The sequence below is a fragment of the Myotis lucifugus genome, unplaced genomic scaffold (genome assembly GCF_000147115.1).
Source record: "Myotis lucifugus unplaced genomic scaffold, Myoluc2.0 scaffold_169, whole genome shotgun sequence".
NCBI classification, from domain to species: Eukaryota; Metazoa; Chordata; class Mammalia; order Chiroptera; family Vespertilionidae; genus Myotis; species Myotis lucifugus.
The window spans coordinates 2,781,852-2,803,571 of NW_005871217.1; the positions used below are offsets into that span (position 1 = coordinate 2,781,852).

The 21,720-nt window shown below is 46.4% G+C and overlaps 1 protein-coding gene across 1 annotated transcript in view; it reads left to right on the plus strand.

Annotated features, from left to right (window-relative positions):
* Positions 1–10,162: 10,162 nt before the first annotated feature.
* GAB3 (GRB2 associated binding protein 3) overlaps positions 10,163–21,720 on the plus strand; it is a 20,918-nt gene continuing 9,360 nt past the window's right edge. The window contains exons 1-6 of the mRNA XM_014462086.1: positions 10,163–10,177; positions 11,765–12,068; positions 15,794–16,010; positions 16,922–17,400; positions 19,876–19,931; positions 20,578–20,797. Of these exons, the coding sequence (XP_014317572.1) occupies positions 10,163–10,177; positions 11,765–12,068; positions 15,794–16,010; positions 16,922–17,400; positions 19,876–19,931; positions 20,578–20,797 (1,291 nt within the window). The remainder of the gene's footprint in view (positions 10,178–11,764; positions 12,069–15,793; positions 16,011–16,921; positions 17,401–19,875; positions 19,932–20,577; positions 20,798–21,720) is intronic.

Consider the following 21,720-nt stretch of genomic DNA (forward strand, 5'->3'; position numbering starts at 1 on the left):
GTTTCTTGCTACAGATCACATGCGCATAATACCTGCGCTCAATACACTGTAGTCGCTGTTCGGTGTTGATTCCACTGAGCAAAACTGGCTAGGGCTGGTGGGCCACTCTTGATCAAGAAAATGGTGAAAAATTAGCCCTAACCGGTTTGGCTCAGTGGATAGAGCGTCAGCCTGCGGACTCAAGGGTCCCAGGTTCGATTCCGGTCAAGGGCATGTACCTTGGTTGCAGGCACATCCCCAGTAGGGGGCCTGCAGGAGGCAGCTGATCGATGTTTCTCATCTATGTTTCTAACTCTCTCCCCCTCTCCCTTCCTTTCTGTAAAAAATCAATAAAATGTATTTTTTTAAAAAAAAATGGTGAAATCTGCAAGTTGGATTGGTTTAAGAGAAGAACAACACATACCTTTTACTGTCAGGAGGATGGCATTCAATTATTCCTCTAAGAATTCCATAAAAAACAAACCTAGATACACCTTCCTTGGAGGAGTTTTTATTTTGGAAAGGAGCAGGAATACCTCGCCACAAGGTTGCAGGATATTGCAGGTTTTTGTTGTTGGAGATGAGACTGGCGGGTGAATGACTCAGCTGGTGGCTGTGGCAGGGAAAAGCCGATGGGAAACTGAGCTTCCGATGGTCAGAGCTGGAAAAGCCCTCGGAGTCCATCGGTGCCCCATGAGGAAACGGAGGGAAGCAGCTTCCACCGGGCAGCGGTGCCTTGTGCCCTGGGGGCCACCAATCCAATTGTCATTTTATAAGTTGCTTTCAAACCAATAACGTTTTGCTATCCATTCTCACTAGTTCACTACAATTACACCAAAAGGGAGGCTGGACAAGGTTTATTATCTTCATTTACAAATGGCAGGATGGTAATTTGGAACAGCAGTCAAGTTCATTGTTCAAGGTCACCCAGAAAGTCTAAAGTAGAATCTGCCCGCCTGGCGTGGCTCAGTGGTTGAGCATCAACCTATGAACCAGGAGGTCACGGTTCTATTCCCAGTCAAGAGCACATGCCTGGGTTTCGGGCTCCATCCCCAGTCAGGGTTATGCAGGAGGCAGCCGATCAATGATTCTCTGTCATCATGGATGTTTCTCTCTCTCCCTCTCCCTTTCTCTCTCTGGAATCAATAAAAACATATTTAAAAAATCGCCCTGACTGGTTTGGCTTAGTGGATAGAGCATTGGCCTGCCGACTGAAGGGTTCCGGGTTCGATTCCAGCCAAGGGCATGTACCTTGGTTGCCGGTACATCTCCAGTAGGGGGTGTGCAGGAGGCAGCTGATCGATGTTTCTCTCTCATCAATGTTTCTAACTCTTTCTCCTTCTCCCTTCCTCTCTGTAAAAAACCAATAAAATATATTTTAAAAAATAAATAAATAAAGTAGAATCAAAATTCAAATGCAGGTCTCCTGACTTTCCATTCAGCCCCCCCCCCGCTTTTCTATTCTTTCTCTGAGTCATAACTGTGGGTGCTTGTTTGCACGCGGATTCTGCTTTCTAGATCCTCTTGGCCCAGGATATGCTCATCTTCGCAGTCTCTCCTGAACTGTTGACCTCACCCTTTTCCATCTTGGCTTCCCAAGCTGCTCATGAGCGGCCCAGCAGCAGAGGCCCAAGGGGAGAAGGTGGAGTCGGTGCAGCTGTGGAAGCCTGCAGTCCTGCACTTGTAAAATGTAAACATCTCCCGGGCCGAAGACCGCAGCTCTCAGGTCCTCGCGCCCTCTGTGAGCTTACCAATCCCCTGATGACCCAGCAGCCTTCTTTTGTGCACAGTGCCTGGCACATGGTAGACACTCAGTAACTGTGGTGTGTTTTTTTTTTAAATCCTCACCGGAGGCTATTTTCCCATTGATTTTTAGAGAGAGTGGAAGGGAGGTAGAGAGACAGAGAGAGAGACACATCGATTGGTTGCCTCCCACACGCATTGAGCCTGCAGCCGAGGTTTGCACCCTTGACTGGAATCAAATCCGGAACGTTCAGTCTGCAAGCCGATGCTCTATCCACTGAGCCAAACCGGCTAGGACTCAGAAACTGTTTATTGAATGAATCCATGAATATATCCTCACCGGAGGAATTGTTTTGAAATCCCTTTTATGCCCTAGCCAGTTTGGTTTAGTGGATAGAGCATCAGCCTGCAGACTGACAGATCCCAGGTTCAGTTCCTGGTCAGGGCATATGCCCGGGTTGTGGGCTTGATCCCCAGGGTGGGCTGTGCAAGAGGCAGCCAATCCATGATTCTATCTCATCATTGATGTTTCTCTCTCTCCCTTTCCTTTCCTCTCTGAAATCAATAAAAATATATAAAAAAATAAAATCCTTTTTATCATAAAAGAAAATATATATAGGACAAACCACACTTTAAAAATGTATGGTTGCCTTAGCAGGTTTGGCTCAGTGGATAGAGCGTCAGCTTGGGGACTGAAGGGTCTCAGGGTTCGATTCCATTCAAGGGCATGTACCTTGGTTGTGGGCACATCTCCGGCGGGAGGTGTGAGGCGGCTGATCGATGTTCTCTCTCATCGATGGTTCTAGCTCTCTATCGCTCTCCCTTCCTCTCTGTAAAAATCGATAAAATATATTTAAAAAAAATAAAAATAAAAATGCATGGCTCAGTAAGTGACTATTGGGTGAGCCCCCTTGGAAGCAGCAACCATTTGAAAAATAACTTTGCCACCCACTACCGAAGCCCCTCCATGTGCCCCATCTCCATCACAACCTCCTTGTGGTTGTGGTTTTTGTAGCCCGACAAATAAAAATCTCTTTGCATTTTTATGTTTTTATCACTCAAATGGGCATCCTCTACACACTATAATTTATGTAGAGGACATGGAAAAAATTTTAAATATATTTTTATTGATTTTAGAAAGGAAGGGAGAGGGAGAGGGAGATAGAAACATCAATGATGAGAGAGAATCTTTGTTCAGCTGCCTCCTGCACGCCCCCTACTGGGGATCGAGCCCACACCCCGGGCATGTGCCCTGATGGGAATCAAACCGTGACCTGTTTCATAGGTCAATGCCGACCGGGCCACATAGAAACATTTTTGTTACATCATTTAAGTGTCAAGTAATCCATAGATTTCCCACTTCTTGTCCTTTTTCTTATCATTTATCTGCTGAAGAACCTGGGCCTTTGGCCTGCAGAATTTCCCTCAATCTGGCTTTTGCCTCATGCCAGACTGTTGAAGGTACAGAGTGTCTACTTGTTTCTCTTCCTGGGTTGGCCACTGTTGATGCTTAGTACTTATACCTATTCATTCACTGGCCATAACAAAATGGTGGTACTCTAGTTCTACTATTTGTTCCCATTACTAGAAGACATTTATAAGAAGGTATTTCCCACCCTGATCCGTTTGGCTCAGTGGATAGAGCATCGGCCTGCAGACTGAAGGGTCCCGGGTTCGATTCCAGTCAAGGGCATGTACCTTGGTTGCGGGCACATCCCCAGTGGGAGGTGTGCAGGAGGCAGCTGATCGATGTTTCTCTCTCATCGATGTTTCTAGCTCTCTATCCCTCTCCCTTCCTCTCTGTAAAAAATCAATAAAATATATTTTTTTAAAAAGAAGGTATTTCCCTTCATCAGCTCAGTGGGATGGCTTATCTGGGAAAGGCAGGCTAATGCTCACTTCTTGCCCCTTACTTACCAGTTTGCAAGATAATGAAGTGGTCCCCTCACCACCTCTGAGGATGACAAGTTCTTTTTTTTCTTTTGTAATATCATGAGAACTCAAGGATTTAAACATATGTGTTGATTTTTAAGCCACTATCTTCATTATACATATTAAAGCTCAAATTGTCTTTGGCCAGTGGGAACTTCTTCAGGTTAGCTCCTCTGTCCTTTTGATGTGACTCTTCTTTTTATTTTATTATTATTTATTTTATTTTTATTTTTAAAAATTTCTTTATTAAGTTATTACATATGTGTCTTTATCCCCACATTACCCCCTATTCCCCCCCACTCATGCCTTCACCCCCTTGTTGTCTGTGTCCATTGGTTAGGCCTATGTGCATGCATACAAGTCCTTTGGTTGATCTCTCCCCCTTACCCCCACCCTCCTCTGCCTTCCCTCTGAGGTTTGACAGTCTGATCGATGCTTCACTGTCTCTGTTTTTGTTCATCAGTGTATGTTGTTCATTATATTCCATAAATGAGTGAGATCATGTGATATTTATCTTTCTCTGACTGGCTTATTTCACTTAGCATAATGCTCTCCAGATCCATCCATGCTGTTGCAAATGGTAAGAACTCCTTCTTTTTTACCGCAGCATAGTATTCCATTGTGTAGATATACCACAGTTTTGTAATCCACTCATCTGCTGATGGGCACTTAGGCTGTTTCCAAATCTTAGCTATGGTGAATTATGCTTCTGTGAACATAGGGATGCATATATCCTTTCTGATTGGTGTTTCTAGTTTCTTGGGATATATTCCTAGAAGTGAGATCACAGGGTCCAATGGGAGTTCCATTTTCAGTTTTTTGAGGAAACTCCATACTGTTCTCCACAGTGGCTGCACCAGTCTGCATTCCCACCAGCAGTGCACGAGGGTTCCTTTTTCTCTGAATCCTCGCCAGCACTTGTTGTTTGTTGATTTGTTGATGATAGCCATTCTGACAGGTGTGAGATGGTACTGCATTGTCGTTTTGATTTGCATCTCTTGGATAATTAGTGATTTTGAGCATGTTTTCATATGTCTCTTGGCCTTCCTTCTGTATCCTTTTGAAATGTATCAATTTAGGTCTGTTGCCCATTTTTTGATTGGGTTGTTTATCTTCCTTTTGTTAAGTAGTATGTCTTCTTTTTTTTAAAAAAATACTAGAGGCCTGATGCACAAAATTTGTGCACGTCGGGGGGGGGGGTCCCCTCAGCCTGGCAATCAGACAACCCTCTCGCAATCCAGGACCCCTCGCTTCTAACCGCCTGCCTGCTCACTCCTTACTGCCTGCCTGCTCGCTCCTTACCACTTGGCTTGCAGCTCCTTAGTGCTGCCGTGGAGGCAGGAGAGGGTCCCGCCACTGGCACTGCGCTTGCCAGCCATGAGCCCAGCTTCTGGCTGAGTGGCACTCCCACTGTGGGAGCACTCTGACCACTAGGGCGCAGCTCCTGTGTTGAGCGTCTGCCACCTGGTGGTCAGTGCACGTCATAGCGACCAGTCGTGCCGGTTGTTCTGTTGTAACAGTTGCCTGGGCCTATGTGTGTGTGTGTGTGTGTGTGTGTGTGTGTGTGTGTGTGTGTGTGTGTGTAATATATATATATATATATATATATATATTATTGATTTCAGAGAGGAATGGGAGAGGGAGAGAGAGAGAAACATCAGTGATGAGAATCATTGATTGGCTGCCTCCTGCACACCCCCACACTGGGGATCCAGCCTGCAACCTGGGCACGTGCCCTGACCAGGAATCAAACCAGTGACCTTTTGGTTCATGGCTCAACCACTGAGCCACACCTGCCAGGCTTGATGTGACTCTTCTTTGATAACTTCCTGTGGCACTGTTTCGTTGGAAAGAGCTTCATTTTGGCGTGGATGACTGCTTTCAGGGGCCCTTGTCACATGTCTCTCACTTCCAGAAGCTGATAAGCCCGATGGGACAGGACTGGGGGTACCCCCTGCTTCCACTTACTTAACAGAGAGTTCCAAGAATGCATCATTTCTGCTTTTGCGTCATTACTACTCTTAGGTAGAGATTTAAAAACCCGAGGGAGAGCACACTGTGCGTTTGCCTGATTTAGCATGAACATTATGCCGCATCCTACTCAGGTGACTGGGTGCGACAGTTCTTTTTCCTTTCTGCTCTGCTTGCCTCCCGGCTCTGCTGAACTCCCTGCACTTACAGCCGCTGTGCCCTCAGCTCCTTTTTCAGTCTTAACTCAGCCTTCGTTTCCTCTGGAAGCTTTCCTAGACCCACCGATCTGATAGCGATGCCTCTCTGCGTGTTGCCATAGCATTTTGGCTTTCCCTATCGTAGCGCTTATCTCACTGACTGCAATTGTCTGTTTATCCATCTGCCCACTTCCCCTGCTGCCCACAAGGCTGTGACAGGGCCTGTGGCTTGCTCACCTCCGTTTCCTCAGTCTCTGCACAGTGTCCAGCATGTTAGTGGCCTGGTTACAGGTACTTGTTGAATGAATGAGTGAAAACCAGACTTGTCCATGTCATACTCTTTGCACGCCCACCTCTCCTGGTTGACACCCCTACTGGCCCGCCCAGTACCCTATGAATCCACCCATTTCATATTTCTTCTTTTTTAAATATATGTTTAATTGGTTTCAGAGAGGAAGGGAGAGGGAGAGAGAGAGAGAGAGAAACATCAATGATGAGAGAATCATGGATCGGCTGCCTCCTGCATGCCTCACACTAGGGATCCAGCCCACAACCCAGGCATGTGCCCCTGACCAGGAATCGAACTGTGGCCTCCTGGTTCATAGGTTGACGCTTCAACCACTGAGCTACACCGGCCGGGCCCATTTCATAGTTCTAACCCCCTCCTCTTCAAGTATCCCTACCAAAGTGGCCTTTGGAAAGTTTGGGGTAGCCCAGGCTCCCCATGAAAACTTTCCTTAGCAGGCATATGTGACATTCTTTCGTCCCCAAGGCCCCTTCCTTGGGCCCATGTTGTCACAGGGAAGACCATCTTCACAGGGGACACCAGGACAAGGCCTTCTGCTCCTGTTTGCCTCAGGCACTGCCCACATGTCTGTCTCCCTCACTCCAAACCTCACAGGGACTCTGGCGCTCCTTTCCTCATGGTTAGTGTCTCCACTCTACTCAGTGCCATGTTTTTGCTACAGGGATTTCTTGAAGCATTCATTTTGCTCTCCCTCCTGGATTCCTCCCAGGAGCATACACACATGCTGTTACTCCCCCCATTTTTAAAACAAGAACTGCCCTAGCTGGTTTGGCTCAGTGGATAGAGCATCAGCCCCGAAGACTGAAGAGTCCTGGGTTCGATTCTGGTCAAGGGCATGTCCCTTCGTTGCAGGCTTGATCCCTAGGGAGCCAACCAATCGATGTGTGTCTCTCACATCGATGTGTCTCTCTCTCTGTCTCTCCTCCTCCCTTCCACACTCTCTCTCAAAAAAAAAAATCAATGGAAAAATATACTTGGTTGAAGATGAACAAAAATCAAATATTTTTTTTTTAAATTGAAACAAGCCCTGATCGGTTTGGCTTAGTGGATAGAGCGTTGGCCTGTGGACTGAGGGGTCCTGGGTTCGATTCCGGTCAAGGGCATGTACCTTGGTTGCAGGTGCATCCCCAGTGGGAGGTGTGCAGGAGTCAGCTGATCGATGTTTCTCTCTCACCGATGTTTCTAACTCTCTATCCCTCTCCCTTCCTCTCTGCAAAAAATCAATAAAATATATTTTTTTTTAAAATTGAAACAAAAATAAAAGATCTTCATCACACTGCTTTGTCTGTCTTCTGAGTGGCCAAGAGCCTCCTCAGAGCTTTATACTGTCCATCAAGGCAGAACCACGCCAGGGCTCACCTGCCTGGCACTGCTTTCCCCTCCCTGGCCCAACCCGCCATGGAACAACCCAACTGCCCTCCTTCTGATGGGCGCCCCCTGCCACAGGCTCAAAAGGGCTTTTTATTCTGAGGCATAACTGCAGGTCCTTTGTGCCCATGGGCCTTCCCCTCGTGGGTGCTTTATCAGATTCTCTGCTGCCTCAGATCTTGTTTCCTGGGCAGGGAGGGAGCTGAGAATACTCCACGCGGTGGCTTTTTCTTTCCCCCTGGTCTCTTGGTCAAAGCCGGTGGGCTTATAAATGTGTCAGGCATCAGCTAGAGATATAAAGGACTTCCTGTCCCAGTGGTCACCATGCCTCCTGGCAGAACCCCGCACTTCCTGCTGTCACACATGCCACTGCACAGAAGCGCAAACCACAGAGCATAAATCTCTCCACTTGCATTTGCCAACTGCAACATCGGGCCCCTCCAATGGAAGAAAGCCCTGCTGTCGGCCCATCGGCCCGTTACCCTGGTCTGTGCCCCATTCTCTCCCGCAGAGAGCAAGCCACGTGCTGGCCACAGGCTGGCCAGGTGGCGGCCACTGGGCAAAGGGCACCTAACAGAAAAGATAAGGGACTCGAGGAACATCCTCACTTCTTTCTCCCTGCCTCCAGGAGACAGCACGGAAGTTTACAGATACTGAGGACTCCTGAGAATGGTGTAGCTACGGCCCTCGCCAGTTTGGCTCAGTGGTTAGACCGTTGGCCTGCAGACCCAAGGGTCCCGGGTTTGATTCCTGGTTGGGGCAGGTGCAGGAGGCAGCCAATCGATGTGTTTCTCTGTGTCTTTCCCTCTCTCTTCCACTCTCTAAAAAAATCAATGGAAAAATATCCTCGGGTGAGGATTAACAACAACAACAACAAAATTAGTGTGGCTATGGTCACTTGCAAATACCTCTTTCCCCAGGCCTCATACCCCAAGAGGTAGCTATCTATTTATCCGTTGGAATTTGCATATCTTCTTGGGACTGTCTGCAGCAAACATTCTAGGTCAAGGGTGAGTGGGGAGCCAAGGAGGCTTAAGTTCCTCCTCAGTAGCCCCAGTGGCATGCAAAACAGTCTGCCATTCTCTCAGTGCTGGTTTTTTTGCAGCATCATTCTCCCCCCCCACCCCCCCAATATTTTTATTAATTTTTTTTTTAGGAAGGGAGAGGGGGAGAGAGAAACATTGATGCGAGAGCAAAGCATCCATTGGCCGCCTCCTGCACACCCCCTACCAGGGATCGAGCCCACAACCCGAGCTTGTGCCCTGACTGGTAATGGAACCAGCAACCTTTTAAAAAAAATATATATATATTTTCTTTATTGATTTCAGAGAGGAAGGGAGAGGGAGAGAGAGATAGAAACATCAATGATGAGAGAGAATCATTGATCTGCTGCCTCCTGCATGCCCCCTACTGGGGATCAAGCCCACAACCCGGGCATGTGCCCTTGGCCAGAATTGAATCTGGGACCCTTCAGTCTGCAGGCCGACGCTCTATCCATCGAGCCAAACTGGTTAGGGCGAACCAGCAACCTTTTGATGCATGGGGGTGACGTCCAACCACCTGAACCACACTGGCCAGGGCCCTTTTCTTTTTTGAGCACGTACTAAGCTTTGCCGGATCATCTTATCTCAAGATGGACTCTTTCTAAGATTTTTATTGCACGAAGGAAAGTTCCTTTCGATTGTTACAGTGGTTCTCAACAGGGCACTGATAGTTTCAAGCCAGACAATTCCTGGCCCTCCTGACTCCCAGCCTTTATGACAAGCAAAACTCATATGTTTGCAGATGTCCTGTAGGGCATGTCAATCTGTCGTTGAGAAACACTGTGATTTAGGTGCGGGGCGTGGGAGGGGAAATGCTTTTGTCTTCCATGTTTTATTTTTTACTATATTTTATTGATTTTTTTTACAGAGAGGAAGGGAGAGGGATAGATAGTTAGAAACATCGATGAGAGAGAAACATCGATCAGCTGCCTCCTGCACATCTCCCACTGGGGATGTGCCCGCAACCCAGGTACATGCCCTTGACCGGAATCGAACCTGGGACCCTTCAGTCTGCAGGCCGACACTCTATCCACTGAGCCAAACCGGTCAGGGCGTGTCTTCCATGTTTAAAAAATAATTCCTTGGCCCCAGAGATCTCCCCTTTATAGTCAGACATGGGAAAGAATTGGCTGCACACCCTCTCTACTTTTTTACTTCACATTCATTACTGACCCATTGACCTTCACTTGAGTTCAAACCCTTTCCTTACAGCACCGTAGTTGTATGACCTTAGGCACATTAGTTCATCTCTCAAATTTTTCAGACAGAACCCGGACATAAAATAGGAATATCTCCTATAGTACAGTTTTGGAGATTAAAGGGGTTGTGGTAAAAGACTTAGAACATGGTTTTCTCACATAAGCAATCTAACTAGCCACATGTTACTTAATTCTCTTAGAACTCTTTGTATTTTAATCATCTTGGAGGTTGTTACAGATAGATAACCATCAACTTCAGATAATGGTAATCCTCTCTCCTTTCCAATGTGTACGGTTTTTTTGATTGAGCAATTCTCTAGAAGTTATATAACAATGTCAGATAATACTGACAATGATGAGCACTCATGATTTGCATGTGATTTTAATGTATGATATTGGCTTTGGGGTTGAGATAGAGCAGGGATGGGCAACCTTTTTGTGAGTGCGTGCCAAAACCAGTAAAATCTCTGACTCAAAATTCTTCTGCGTGCCAACCCTAATTTTTTGAGAACATGTTACGCCTACTTGATATCTCTTAAGGTGTACGTATGTGAAGAACCTTGAAGAAATAATAAAATTCATTCGAGCGACAAAAACACAGTATATGATGATGAAAAATACATTTATTTTTTTAATGTATACATGTACACTGATAGTACGACAGAAAACTTTATGACTCCATTTGATATTATCAGTGGGACTTTTGCTGCTGCATCAGTGATGACAGAGATTTTACATCAGGTTTATATTTCGTGACCTTCAGAGATATGTACGGCTACTACTTTCATCCGTCAGGCTACTCCCATTATGAGACTTAACAAAATTCATCACTGAGAACAAAGATTCACAAGCGTATGTGGATGAAACCAAAACACTGGTCGGATCTAGGAAGGCAGGGAGAGTTAAGGCAGAGGCATAGAAATTGCTCTTCCCCTCTCTCGTCAATCCATGTCTATGGTCTTTAAGATAACTTGTTATGTAAAATTATTTATTTATCTAAGATGCACCTACACTGAATTTATCTGAAAAATAAAAAAGTCGATATTAAGAAAATATTGTAAATGGAAGATTATAAGAGAGGGTCTCGCGTGCCAGCAAAAGTTACTGGCGTGCCATGTTTGGCACGCGTGCCAGGGGTTGCCCACCCCTGAGATAGAGGATGATAAGAAAGCTTCTTTTTTGTTCTTCATTAATAAGGTGTTTTGTGTGTTTTGGGGCATGAGCATAAATACATTTATATCACATGCCTTTGCTGCATTGATTGTATAATTCTGGTCCTTCAACCTGTGGGTGTGAATCCTATTACTACACTCCCCCAAATGACCCATCCTATCATTATTGAATAAAGCAGACTTGAGACCTAGCCGGTTTGGCTCAGTGGATAGAGCATGGGCCCGAAGACTGAAAGGTCATGGGTTTGATTCCAGTCAAGGGCTTGTACCTCCATTGCAAGCTCAATCCCCCGATCCCCTCAGGGCCCATGCAGGAGGCAACCAATGTGTCTCTCTCACATCGATGTTTCTTTAAAAAAAAAATTTTTTTAATTGATTTCAGAGAGGAAAGGAGAGAGGGAGAGAGATAGAAACATCAATGATGAGAGAGAATCATTGATCAGCTGCCTCCTGCACACCCCCTACTAGGGATCGAGCCCGCAACCCGGGCATGTGCCCTTAACTGGAATCAAACCCTGGACTGTTCAACCCACAGGCCGCCTTATCCACTGAGCCAAACCGGCTAGGGCCCACATCGATGTTTCTCTCTCTGTGTCTCTCCCCCTCCCTTCCACTCTCTCTAAAAAGCAATGGGAAAATATCTACAGGTGATGATTAACAACAAGAGACTAAAGCAGACTTGAGGATGGCACACTAGTTACTCCTTGAATCCAAACAGGGTGGACTTCGCGTTGCATTGTTCGAGTGGCTGATTGACTTCCTTTTGCTGTCCTTGTCATGAAATAGGCTCTTGGCAGAGGGAGAAGCAAGGGCAATTGGTCCAGTAACTCCTTGTTGACTTGCCTCTCTGCAGGCCTGGCGCAAGCGCTGGTTTGTCCTCCGGCGGGGCCGCATGTGTGGCAACCCCGACGTGTTGGAGTACTACAGGAACAAACACTCGAGCAAGCCCATTCGTGTGATAGACCTCAGCGAGTGTGCGGTGTGGAAGCATGCGGGCCCTGGCTTCGTGCGGAAGGAGTTCCAGAACAACTTCGTGTTCATCGTGAAGACTACTTCGCGTACGTTCTATCTGGTGGCCAAGACCGAGGAAGAAATGCAGGTGTGGGTACACAGCATCAGCCAAGTCTGCAACCTCGGCCACCTGGACGATGGTGCAGGTGAGAGCAGAGTCCGGGTTCCTGTTGCTGAAGGGGTGGCCGGCTAATTTATATCAGAACTGTTGCCACCCACCGGGTACAGTGCCAGAAATGTCTCCCTTCCACCTGATTTTTTAAAAGATATTTTTATTGATTTCAGAGAGGAAGGGAGAGGGAGAGCTAGAAACAACGATGAGAGAGAATCATGGATCGGCTGCCTCCTGCACGCCCCACATTGGGGATCCAGCCCGCAACCCGGACATGTGCCCTGACCGGGAATCGAACTGTGACCTCCTGGTTCATGGGTCTACGCCCAACCACTGAGCCACGCCGGCCAGGCTCACCTGATTTTAACTTCAGGTCCAAATGTACCACACACTGAGCATTATGGACAACTTCAATGGCTTCGAAGCCGCTCTGCGCCTTTGCTCCCGTAAGCCACAGAGAATGCGTTCAGTGAAAGTAAAACGAGGGTGAGGACGTCCTGTAGGGCGCTGACTTTCCCCATGCTGCAGCTGCTGCCGATTCTTTAGAAATATAAGTATCACCATCTTTCAAAAACTTGTGGAATTCCAGCTTTTCTGTTGCCTGTTGTACTGCTTAGGACTAGATGGTAGAAAGGCAGAACTTGGCTACTTATCATAGGCGGGGAAGACTTCTCATATCTCCAGTTGGCCCAAGGTCTGTGCAAGGGAAATTTGTCCCACGTTAATTCTGGGCCATTTCTGGACAGTGGGAGCAAATGACCCAGAAGGCTCTTTCTCCTTCTCTCTTTATTCTCTAATGCTCTCTTAGACACACACACACACACACACACACACACACTCACACTCACACTCACACTCACACTCTGCCCTTTCTATGTAATATATGCTCTCTTACACACACACACACACTCACACACTCACTGCCCTTTCTATGTAATATATGCTCTCTTACACACACACACACACACACTCACACTCACTCTGCCCTTTCTATGTAATATATGCTCTCTTACACACACACACACACACACACACTCACTCTGCCCTTTCTATGTAATATATGCTCTCTTACACACACACACACACACACACACTCACACACACACACTCATTCTGCCCTTTCTATGTAATATTATATCAAGTGGAATGCACCTAGGATTATAATTCACTCCCCTTTATGGGTTTTGTGTCGAGCAGCATGCCCTGACCTTCAAACCATCTGATTTCTTTAAAAAAATATTTTTATTGATTTCAGAGAGGAAGGGAGAAGGAGAGAGAGATAGAAACATCAATGATGAGAGAGAATGATCGATCGGCTGCCTCCTGCAGGCCCCACACTGGAGATTGATCCCACAATCCGGGCATGTGCCCTGACTGGGAATCAAACTGTGACCTCCTAGTTTACAGGTTGACGCTCAACCACTGAGCCACACTGGCGGGGCCCATCTGATTTCTTGTACCCTTAATCTGGTAGACAACAACCTTACTCCTAAAACTTGCTCAACAGTTGCTTCAACATTTCCACTGTCACCTTGTGCTTAGCATTGGCTGCTGAAGTACCTATATTCAACGCTAGGTGGCGGTGGAGAGTCAGCGCTGTATCTCTGCAACATGCATGTGAAAGTGTTTCTTCAGGACCAAGTTTCCCCCCACTCCTTTTTTTTTTTTTTTTTTTTACATATTTTTATTGGTTTCAGAGAGAGAGAGAGAGAGAGAGAGAGAGAGAGAGAGAGAAACATCCATGATGAGAGAGAATCATTGATCGGCTGCCTCCTCCACGCCCCACACTGCAGTTTAAGCCCGCAACCTGGGCATCATGTGCCCTTGACCGGAATGGAACCCAGGACCCTTCAGTCCACAGGTTGACACTCTAGCCACTGAGCCAAACCAGCTAGGGCCTTTTTTTTTTATTAACCAGGGAAGCTTATTAAGTGAGGCTATTCAGGAACATTGTTGAGCTTTGACAGCACTCAGATAAAAGGAAATGAAGTGACGGCGTCACTTTATTAGCGAGTGGCAGTGAATGCGCCCTGGCTGGACTCTCACATGGCGAGCAAGCAGACTCTCTCCAGCCTTGTCGCTCACTCTTCGCCACCCTACCTTCAGCCCAAACTACTAGTAGATATATATTTGTGTGTCACGTTATGTGTTTCCTCTCTTTCCTCATCCAGGAGTTATCCTAAAACAGAGATACACAACATGTGTCCTAATATTCAAAGAGGAACAGGAATGAGGAAGGCCCCAGGCAGGAAATGGAAAGCTCTGGCACGAAGTTGGAGGAAGCCAGAAACCCCCTCTGACCTCTTTTATTCCCTGTATCTCCCCTGCGTTTTTAGAAGGATGTAAGGGCAGAGTCCTCTTCATGGGAGAACCACACCCAGAGGGCTCTCTGTGGCTTTTCACACATAGTGTTTGCTTCTGTCTCCGGCAGCATAGGCAGTCAGCACATTGTGCAGACTCTGGCCAGGAGCTCCGTTAAATGCTTTTGCATAATAGCTCATCTGATCCTAGACCCCTTCTGCGTCTCCACTGTACAGAGAAGGAGACTCGGAGCAGGAAGCTAACTTGCCCACGTTCACAACAGCTAGACAGTAGAGCCTGGACTTGAACCCGGGCAGTTCTGAGTCACTCTGCGTCCGGAGTTCTGAACTCCTGCCAACTTGGTTCAAAGGGGGAAATAAAAGCAGGCTTTTCGTTGGGAGTTTCTGAATGTTATGCTCCTTGAGAAATGTGGGCTTCACTAACCATCACAACACCCCATTTTTCCCTTCCTTTTCCTTCTACGTCATTAACACTCTATCATCAACAGTGTTCTTTATTTATGTGTCACTTGTCTGTCTCCTGGGGTGGACAGTAAGGGCAGAGTCTTTGTCTCAGCTGTACTGGCAGAGTTAAAACAGATCTGGGCTCATATTAGGTGCAAAGTAGGTGTTCTATATACAGGGGTGGGCAAAACTAGTTTAAAGTTGTTTGCATGGAAAATACATAAGAATAAATAATAATACAAGAATAAACTTGCCCAGCCGGCGTGGCTCAGTGGTTGAGCGTCAACCTATGAACCAGGAGGTCATGGTTTGATTCTCGGTCAGGGCACATACCCAGGTTGTGGGCTCAATCCCCAGTGTGGAGCATGAAGGAGGCAGCTGACCAATGATTCTCTCTCATCATTGATGTTTCTCTCTCACTCTTCCTCTCCCTTCCTGTCTGAAATCAATAACAAATATATTTTTAAAAAGAATAAACTAAGTTTTGCGTGTTCACAACTGTAAATCTACTTTTGCCTATTCCTGTAGACATAGACGTTTATCTATATATGTGTACATATATATACACATAGAAATGCATATGTAAGTACATACATTGTACATACATATGTATCTGACATGCATAAATATATATGTATATATATGTGTGTGTGTATATATATATATGTATATTTTTTGAGTGAATAAACAGTGATGCAGGCCTGAGGCTGAAGGCCATGTGTGTAGACTATTTAACTGCAGATTTTTATACCATGAATGCTTGGGGTGGGTTTTTTTTTTTTTACTCTTAATTGATTCAACACTTCACTCTTGGAACACTGGCCCTCTTTCCCAGACATTGTTTATAGCTTGGGGAAATGGTCTCCTCCATCAGTACAAACACCAGCTGTGATTTGCATCTTCTATTTGGCTTCTTTAGATGCTGTTTGAGAAATTGCGAGTGAGTGTTATAGCCATTCCTAACCGCTAACCTGGGAAATGATTCCTCCAGCAGATTCCGTGGAGAGCCTCGCTCACACGCCCTCCTCCCTCCAGCCATCCCCTGCCAGCTTCCTTCACACCGCCCATGCTGTCAGCTCCCCCTTGCCAAGAGATGACCCAAACTCTAATACCATAGCCACTGAGGAAACCAGAAGTGAGTCAGAGTTGCTCTTCCTTCCTGATTATCTGATTCTGTCCAACTGTGAGAGTGGAAGACTGCACCACGCCAGGTATGCTCATGCGCCGGACTCTCTGAGCCAGGCCTCTCCCACGCACTGTCCTCTGTTTGCAGAGCCCATGCTACCTCCTCTTGCAGGGCCTGTCACTGAGATGTGCTCAGTGCGCCTGCCCCAGTCAGCCCGTTTAGTGTAGCATCTCCTAGAGCAGCGGTTCTCAACCTGTGGGTCGCCAACCTGTGGGTCGCGACCCCTTTGGGGGTCGAACGACCCTTTCACAGGGGTCGCCTAAGACCATCGGAAAACACATATACAATTACATATTGTTTTTGTGATTAATCACTATGCTTTAATCATGTTCAATGTGTAACAATGAAAATGCATCCTGTATATCAGATATTTACATTACGATTCATAACAGTAGCAAAATTACAGTTATGAAGTAGCAACAAAAATAATTTTATGGTTGGGGGTCACCACAACATGAGGAACTGTATTAAAGGGTCGAGGCATGAGGAAGGTTGAGAACCACTGGCCTAGAGGATGTAGCTGCCCTTGCTTCTCTTCCTGCTACTGACAAGGTGGGGCCAGATCACTGTCAACCGCTATAAAGGGTGAAGCATGCGTTATACTCAACAAAATGAGTCATGGATTTCAGCGTTGTGGCTTTCACTTCTAACCTTGCATTTTCATATGAAAAAAACCACACAAAACAACCAACTATTTTTTTTCTGCATCCAGGGGTTGGTGTGGCTGAGGGTTGTAGAGGGAATGCAGCTACAGAAGTCAAATAAAAGTTGATCGTTGAGGATTGGGAGTGAGGCCCCCTGGGTTTTGTGGTGGGTGGATGGCTTTCTCCTTCAGACTTCTGCCAACTCTGTATCAGCAGTGTTGCTGTGGGACCAACTACAGTGGCCAGGCACCTGCTCCATTGCAGTCAAATGTCCATGCTTTTCTTCCCTCAGTTTACCCACCAGATGTGACAGCTGGTCAAACTCAGAGCGTTCCTTGGAACAGACTTCATTCGATGATGTTTTTGTTGACGGCCTGCAGGCGCTGCCCTACGTTAACTTGGTCCACCCCTCAGCACAGAGGAATGGGTCTCAAGAGGCACCTCCCACAAGGCCTCAGGCCGCCCTGACCTGGAGCAGAGATATCAATGGGCCGGCCAGAGACCACTTTTCCTCACCATTGCTGGAAACGTCCTTAAACCCCACCCTTCAGGTAGATAAGAACCAACGCTCCTTACCCTTCGGGGTAAAAGAACTAGACATTGTGTCCAACACGCCACCTCCCCGCCCCCCTAAGCCAATTCATCTCTCTGAACGGCGCCAAGAGGAGCAGCTACTGTGGAGTGGGCACAGCAGCATCAGAAAGCCAGAATTCACTGCAGCACCAAGAAGGATCTCCCTTTCGGGCTTAGATAACGTGAGAACCTGGAAAGGTAAGTGTTGGATGCAAATATTGAGGTACAGAGAGAAGCCTGGCTCCTCTTTTTAAAAAAAATATTTTTGTTGATTTCAGAGAGGAAGGGAGAGGGAGACAGAGAGAAACATCAATGATGAGAGAGAATCATTGATCAGCTGCCTCCTGCACGTCCCACACTGGGGATACAACCTGCAACCCGGGCATGTGCCCTGACCGGGAATCGAACCATGACCTCCTGGTGCGTGGAACTACGCTCAACCACTGAGCCACACCGGGCGGGCAGGGTTTTCTTTATATTGGTATTATTTGGTGACATCAGTAGGGACCTGGTCATGGAAAGGGAGTTAGGAGACTGTGTTCACATATTCTTTATCAACAACATCCATAATAATTTCTAGGATTTAAGTACTTTATGTGTTCTAGGTACTGTACTAAGTTCTTCATGTGCACTAACGCATCTAACGTTTCCAGCAGTCCTATGCAATAGATTCTATTATTGGTCTTATTTTACAGATTACAAAATTGAGACACAGAGAGGTTAAGTAACTTATCTAGTGTCACACAGCTAATAAGTGGTGGGAATAGAGATTTTAAACTATACAGTATGACTGCAGAACAGCTTTTACCACCGGTACTTCTGCAGCCTCGAAGACATAGAAGCATACGTACATACATACATGTGCATATATAATACATATTCTTAATTCCATCCATCTCCATCACATCTTTTGGAGACGGGAGTTATTCTCTCACTTTAAGATGATGTTGACTCCGGTTTATTTCTCAGAGACAACCTGACCTTTGACATCTCCAAGTTCTCGGGGGACACTTTGCTCTGGTCCGCATGTATTAAAAGCACTTGCCTCACTTGCCACCAGCAGTCAGCATTGTTGGCCATTCTCTCCTGCCTTAGGCCGGAAGGCCCTGCCCCTGACTTTGCTCATTACCCTGCGATTGCACCGTCAGGATGAGCCACTGCTCATCTTCCTGCTCTTTGAATATTGGGATCCTCTGGGTTTTATACTTAACATTTGCAACCTAGAGAATCTCATCTACTCCTATGGTTTTGGTTGACATCTATAAGCTGCTAATTCCCCAAAATTGTATCTCATTGGAGTCAAAATTTGTGCAAGGGGCTCGGGCCTCACAGCCCCGGCTTCGTCCAGAAGGTTGTCCGGATGGTCGTCCGGACAGTTGTTCTGCTGTTCAGTCTAATTAGCATATTAGCTCTTTATTATATAGGATTAGAGTCTAGACCATGAGTGGCAAACATCCGGCCCGAGGGCCGTATAAGGCCTGAGAAATCATTTGGTCTGGCCCTGCCAAGGCATTAGTGGTGAGTTAGTTAAATGTTTGACCAAATACAGCAGGCTCATTTTTAAGTTGATAATTTTGTATGGCCAGGAATGATGCTATAAATATCCAAATGGCTATATATATATATATATATATTTACAAACATTTAAAATATATTAATATATTTCTGTTAAATAATGGTGATGGGTATAAGTTCGGGTTTTGTTCTTAATGTTCTTTCCTAGCACAATAAAAAGTCAGCAATGCCATGTTGATCACTAACTTTATTTTTTTATCTTTTAATTTTTTTAAAAATTTTTACTTATTTTTAAACTTTATTTTATTTTTATGGACCTCTCTTTCAGTTCAACTATTATTCGAAATTTTTATGTCACACCCATCTGACAAGTTTCTAATTTGGTCTTAATTCAACTTTCCTCTCTCTCCATGCCTGTACTTGAGTAGCTGACTATGGCTGCACAAAATCACGGTCACCGATTCATGGTCACAGATCTCAAACGAGCCCCCAATGCTGCTGGGCAATGCTGTCACTCCTCTGTTCACCCTACTCTCCTGATCAGCACCAGGCACGTCTCACACCTTCTCTCCTCTCCTCAAACCTCCAGTTCTGTCTCCACCATCTCTAAGCTCAGAAAATTGATGTAATAAATACAGCCAGCACTTGTTAATGATGTGCCACACCTCTTCCTAACTCACAGAGACAACTAACGCTATCATACACAAACTTCTTCAAAATCTGGTCTGATTTCCATCTGTTCTGACTGCCCAACAAGACTTGCTAGCAAGCCTTGTGCATAGAAACTGTTACGCTTCTCTGCCTCTTGGGAGCTGAGGCCAGGGTCCCACAGTGCATAGGCTCTTGGACCCTAGTTTATTGATTGATTTATTGATTGATTGATTTTTAAATATTTTTATTGACTTTAGAGAGGAAGGTAGAGGGAGAGAAAGATAAAAATATCAGTGAGGAGAGAGCATCATTGATCGGCTGCCTCCTGCACGCCCTCCACTGGGGATCAAGCCTGCAACCCGGGCATGTGCCCTGACTGAGAATCAAACCATGACCTCCTGGTTTGTAGGTCGATGCTCAACCACTGAGCCACACCGGCCAGGCCTGGACCCTAGTTTAAAGGGATGTTGTCCTGCATATCTCACCACCCCATCTTGTTTCTTGCAGCTGATGTAGAAGGCCAATCCTTAAGACACCGAGACAAGCGGCTTAGTTTAAATTTGGTGAGTTTGGCCCTTGAGTTCCTTTAAGCCCTTGAAGTCTTATGACACTCAGCGCTCTGACTCTCTGAGGACCGTTCCAGTCTCCCCTTAAGGCTTGAACTTGTTTAGAAACTGCTGGGCTTGGTGTTCTGTGAGGACACTGCCGGTTCTAATGGTTCAGACACCCACCTGACTCGGGGTAGCTACTAAAGGCATCACTTTATTTTTTTATTTAAATTTCTGTTTTGTTTCATTTTCTTTAGAAAGGCTAATCATAGCCATTTGTCAATATTTTCAGCTTTAAGGAAAATAGTTTAAAAAACATCAAAATGTCAGTACACTCGAGTCACTGCTATTAAACAGTCCGAGCGGGCAGCAGATGTAGACTCTCTGAAGGCATCACTTTGTACTGAAAGCATCTGCATCCATTCACAACCGCCTGTCTTCCAGCATCAGATCTAGGAAAGCCATCACCCACCTCACACAATGAGTCCAGGAGCAGAGCTCGAATAAGAGGCTCGCCTGACTTTCCTAAGGAAGTTCAGAGTTATTCTTGGATCATTTGCAACCGAAACCCTGTGCGTAGGCCAGGGTAGGCGAGGCTGCCCACCGGAAGCAGTTTCCATGACCGTTCTGTGGTTTCCAACCTGTACCTGTTCTTTTGCAGCCGAGCAGGTTCTCCCCAATGTACCCCACAACATCAGCCAGTGCTGAGGATGGCTACGTGCCCATGGGCCCCCACGTCGCCACTGCTTGCCTCCGAACCCAGTGCAGCCTTGATGACTACATCCCCATGAGCTCAGGAAGCATCGCGAGCCCACTGCCCAAGCTACCTGCAGACCTGGAACCTCCTCCAGTGAATAGAGATCTCAAGCCTCAGAGGAAACGTAAGCCACGTGGCTGGGCCTGCTGTGTAGGAGAGGGGAGCAGCCATGGGGGGCGGGTTTCCTTCCTGACTCTCTCTGGGAAGGAAACACTAGAGGAACCATCCTAGAAGACCAGGAAGTTTCAGGGTGAGGAGAAACGGCTGGAATTGAATGGGAAGGCCCGGGGAACCTTGTTGCCCCAGGTTATCATGATAAAAGGAGTCAGCGGATTTACAGGCCCTGCGGCCCTGCAAATACAGCCTCCAAAGCCAAGTTCATTCCAGAGGCAAACAGCCCAGAAATAAATGATGGTGGATGGGAATGGAACCTCCCAGGCATCTCTTATTTAAAACAGCACTTGAATGTCATCACAGTGCCCTCTTCCTATAAGGTAGCTGAGAATGGCCTTTGACACAAATTTCTTTTTTTTCTTCTTTTTTTAAAAATATATTTTATTGATTTTTTACAGAGAGGAAGGGAGAGAGATAGAGAGTTAGAAACATCGATCAGCTGCCTCCTGCACATCTCCTACTGGGGATGTGCCCGCAACCCAGGTACATGCCCTTGACCGGAATCGAACCTGGGACCCTTCAGTCCGCAGGCCAACGCTCTATCCACTGAGCCAAACTGGTTCAGGCACAAATTTCTCTTAAAAAAATGTATTTATTGATTTGAGAGAGAGTGTAAGGGAGAGGGAGAGAAACATCAATGGGCTACCTCCTATACGCCCTCTACTGGGGATCGAGTCCGCAATGCGGGCAATGTGCCCTGACCGGGAATCAAACTGGCAACCTTTCGGTGCGTGGGGCGATTGATGCTCAACCAACTGAGCCTCGCCAGCCAGGGCTGACACTCATTTCTGAATGTCAGACTGATCATATGCACTATCGCTCAGTGCCCTGTGCATGAGTTGTGTCAGGTGGCAGAAGACTTCGGCCATGAGC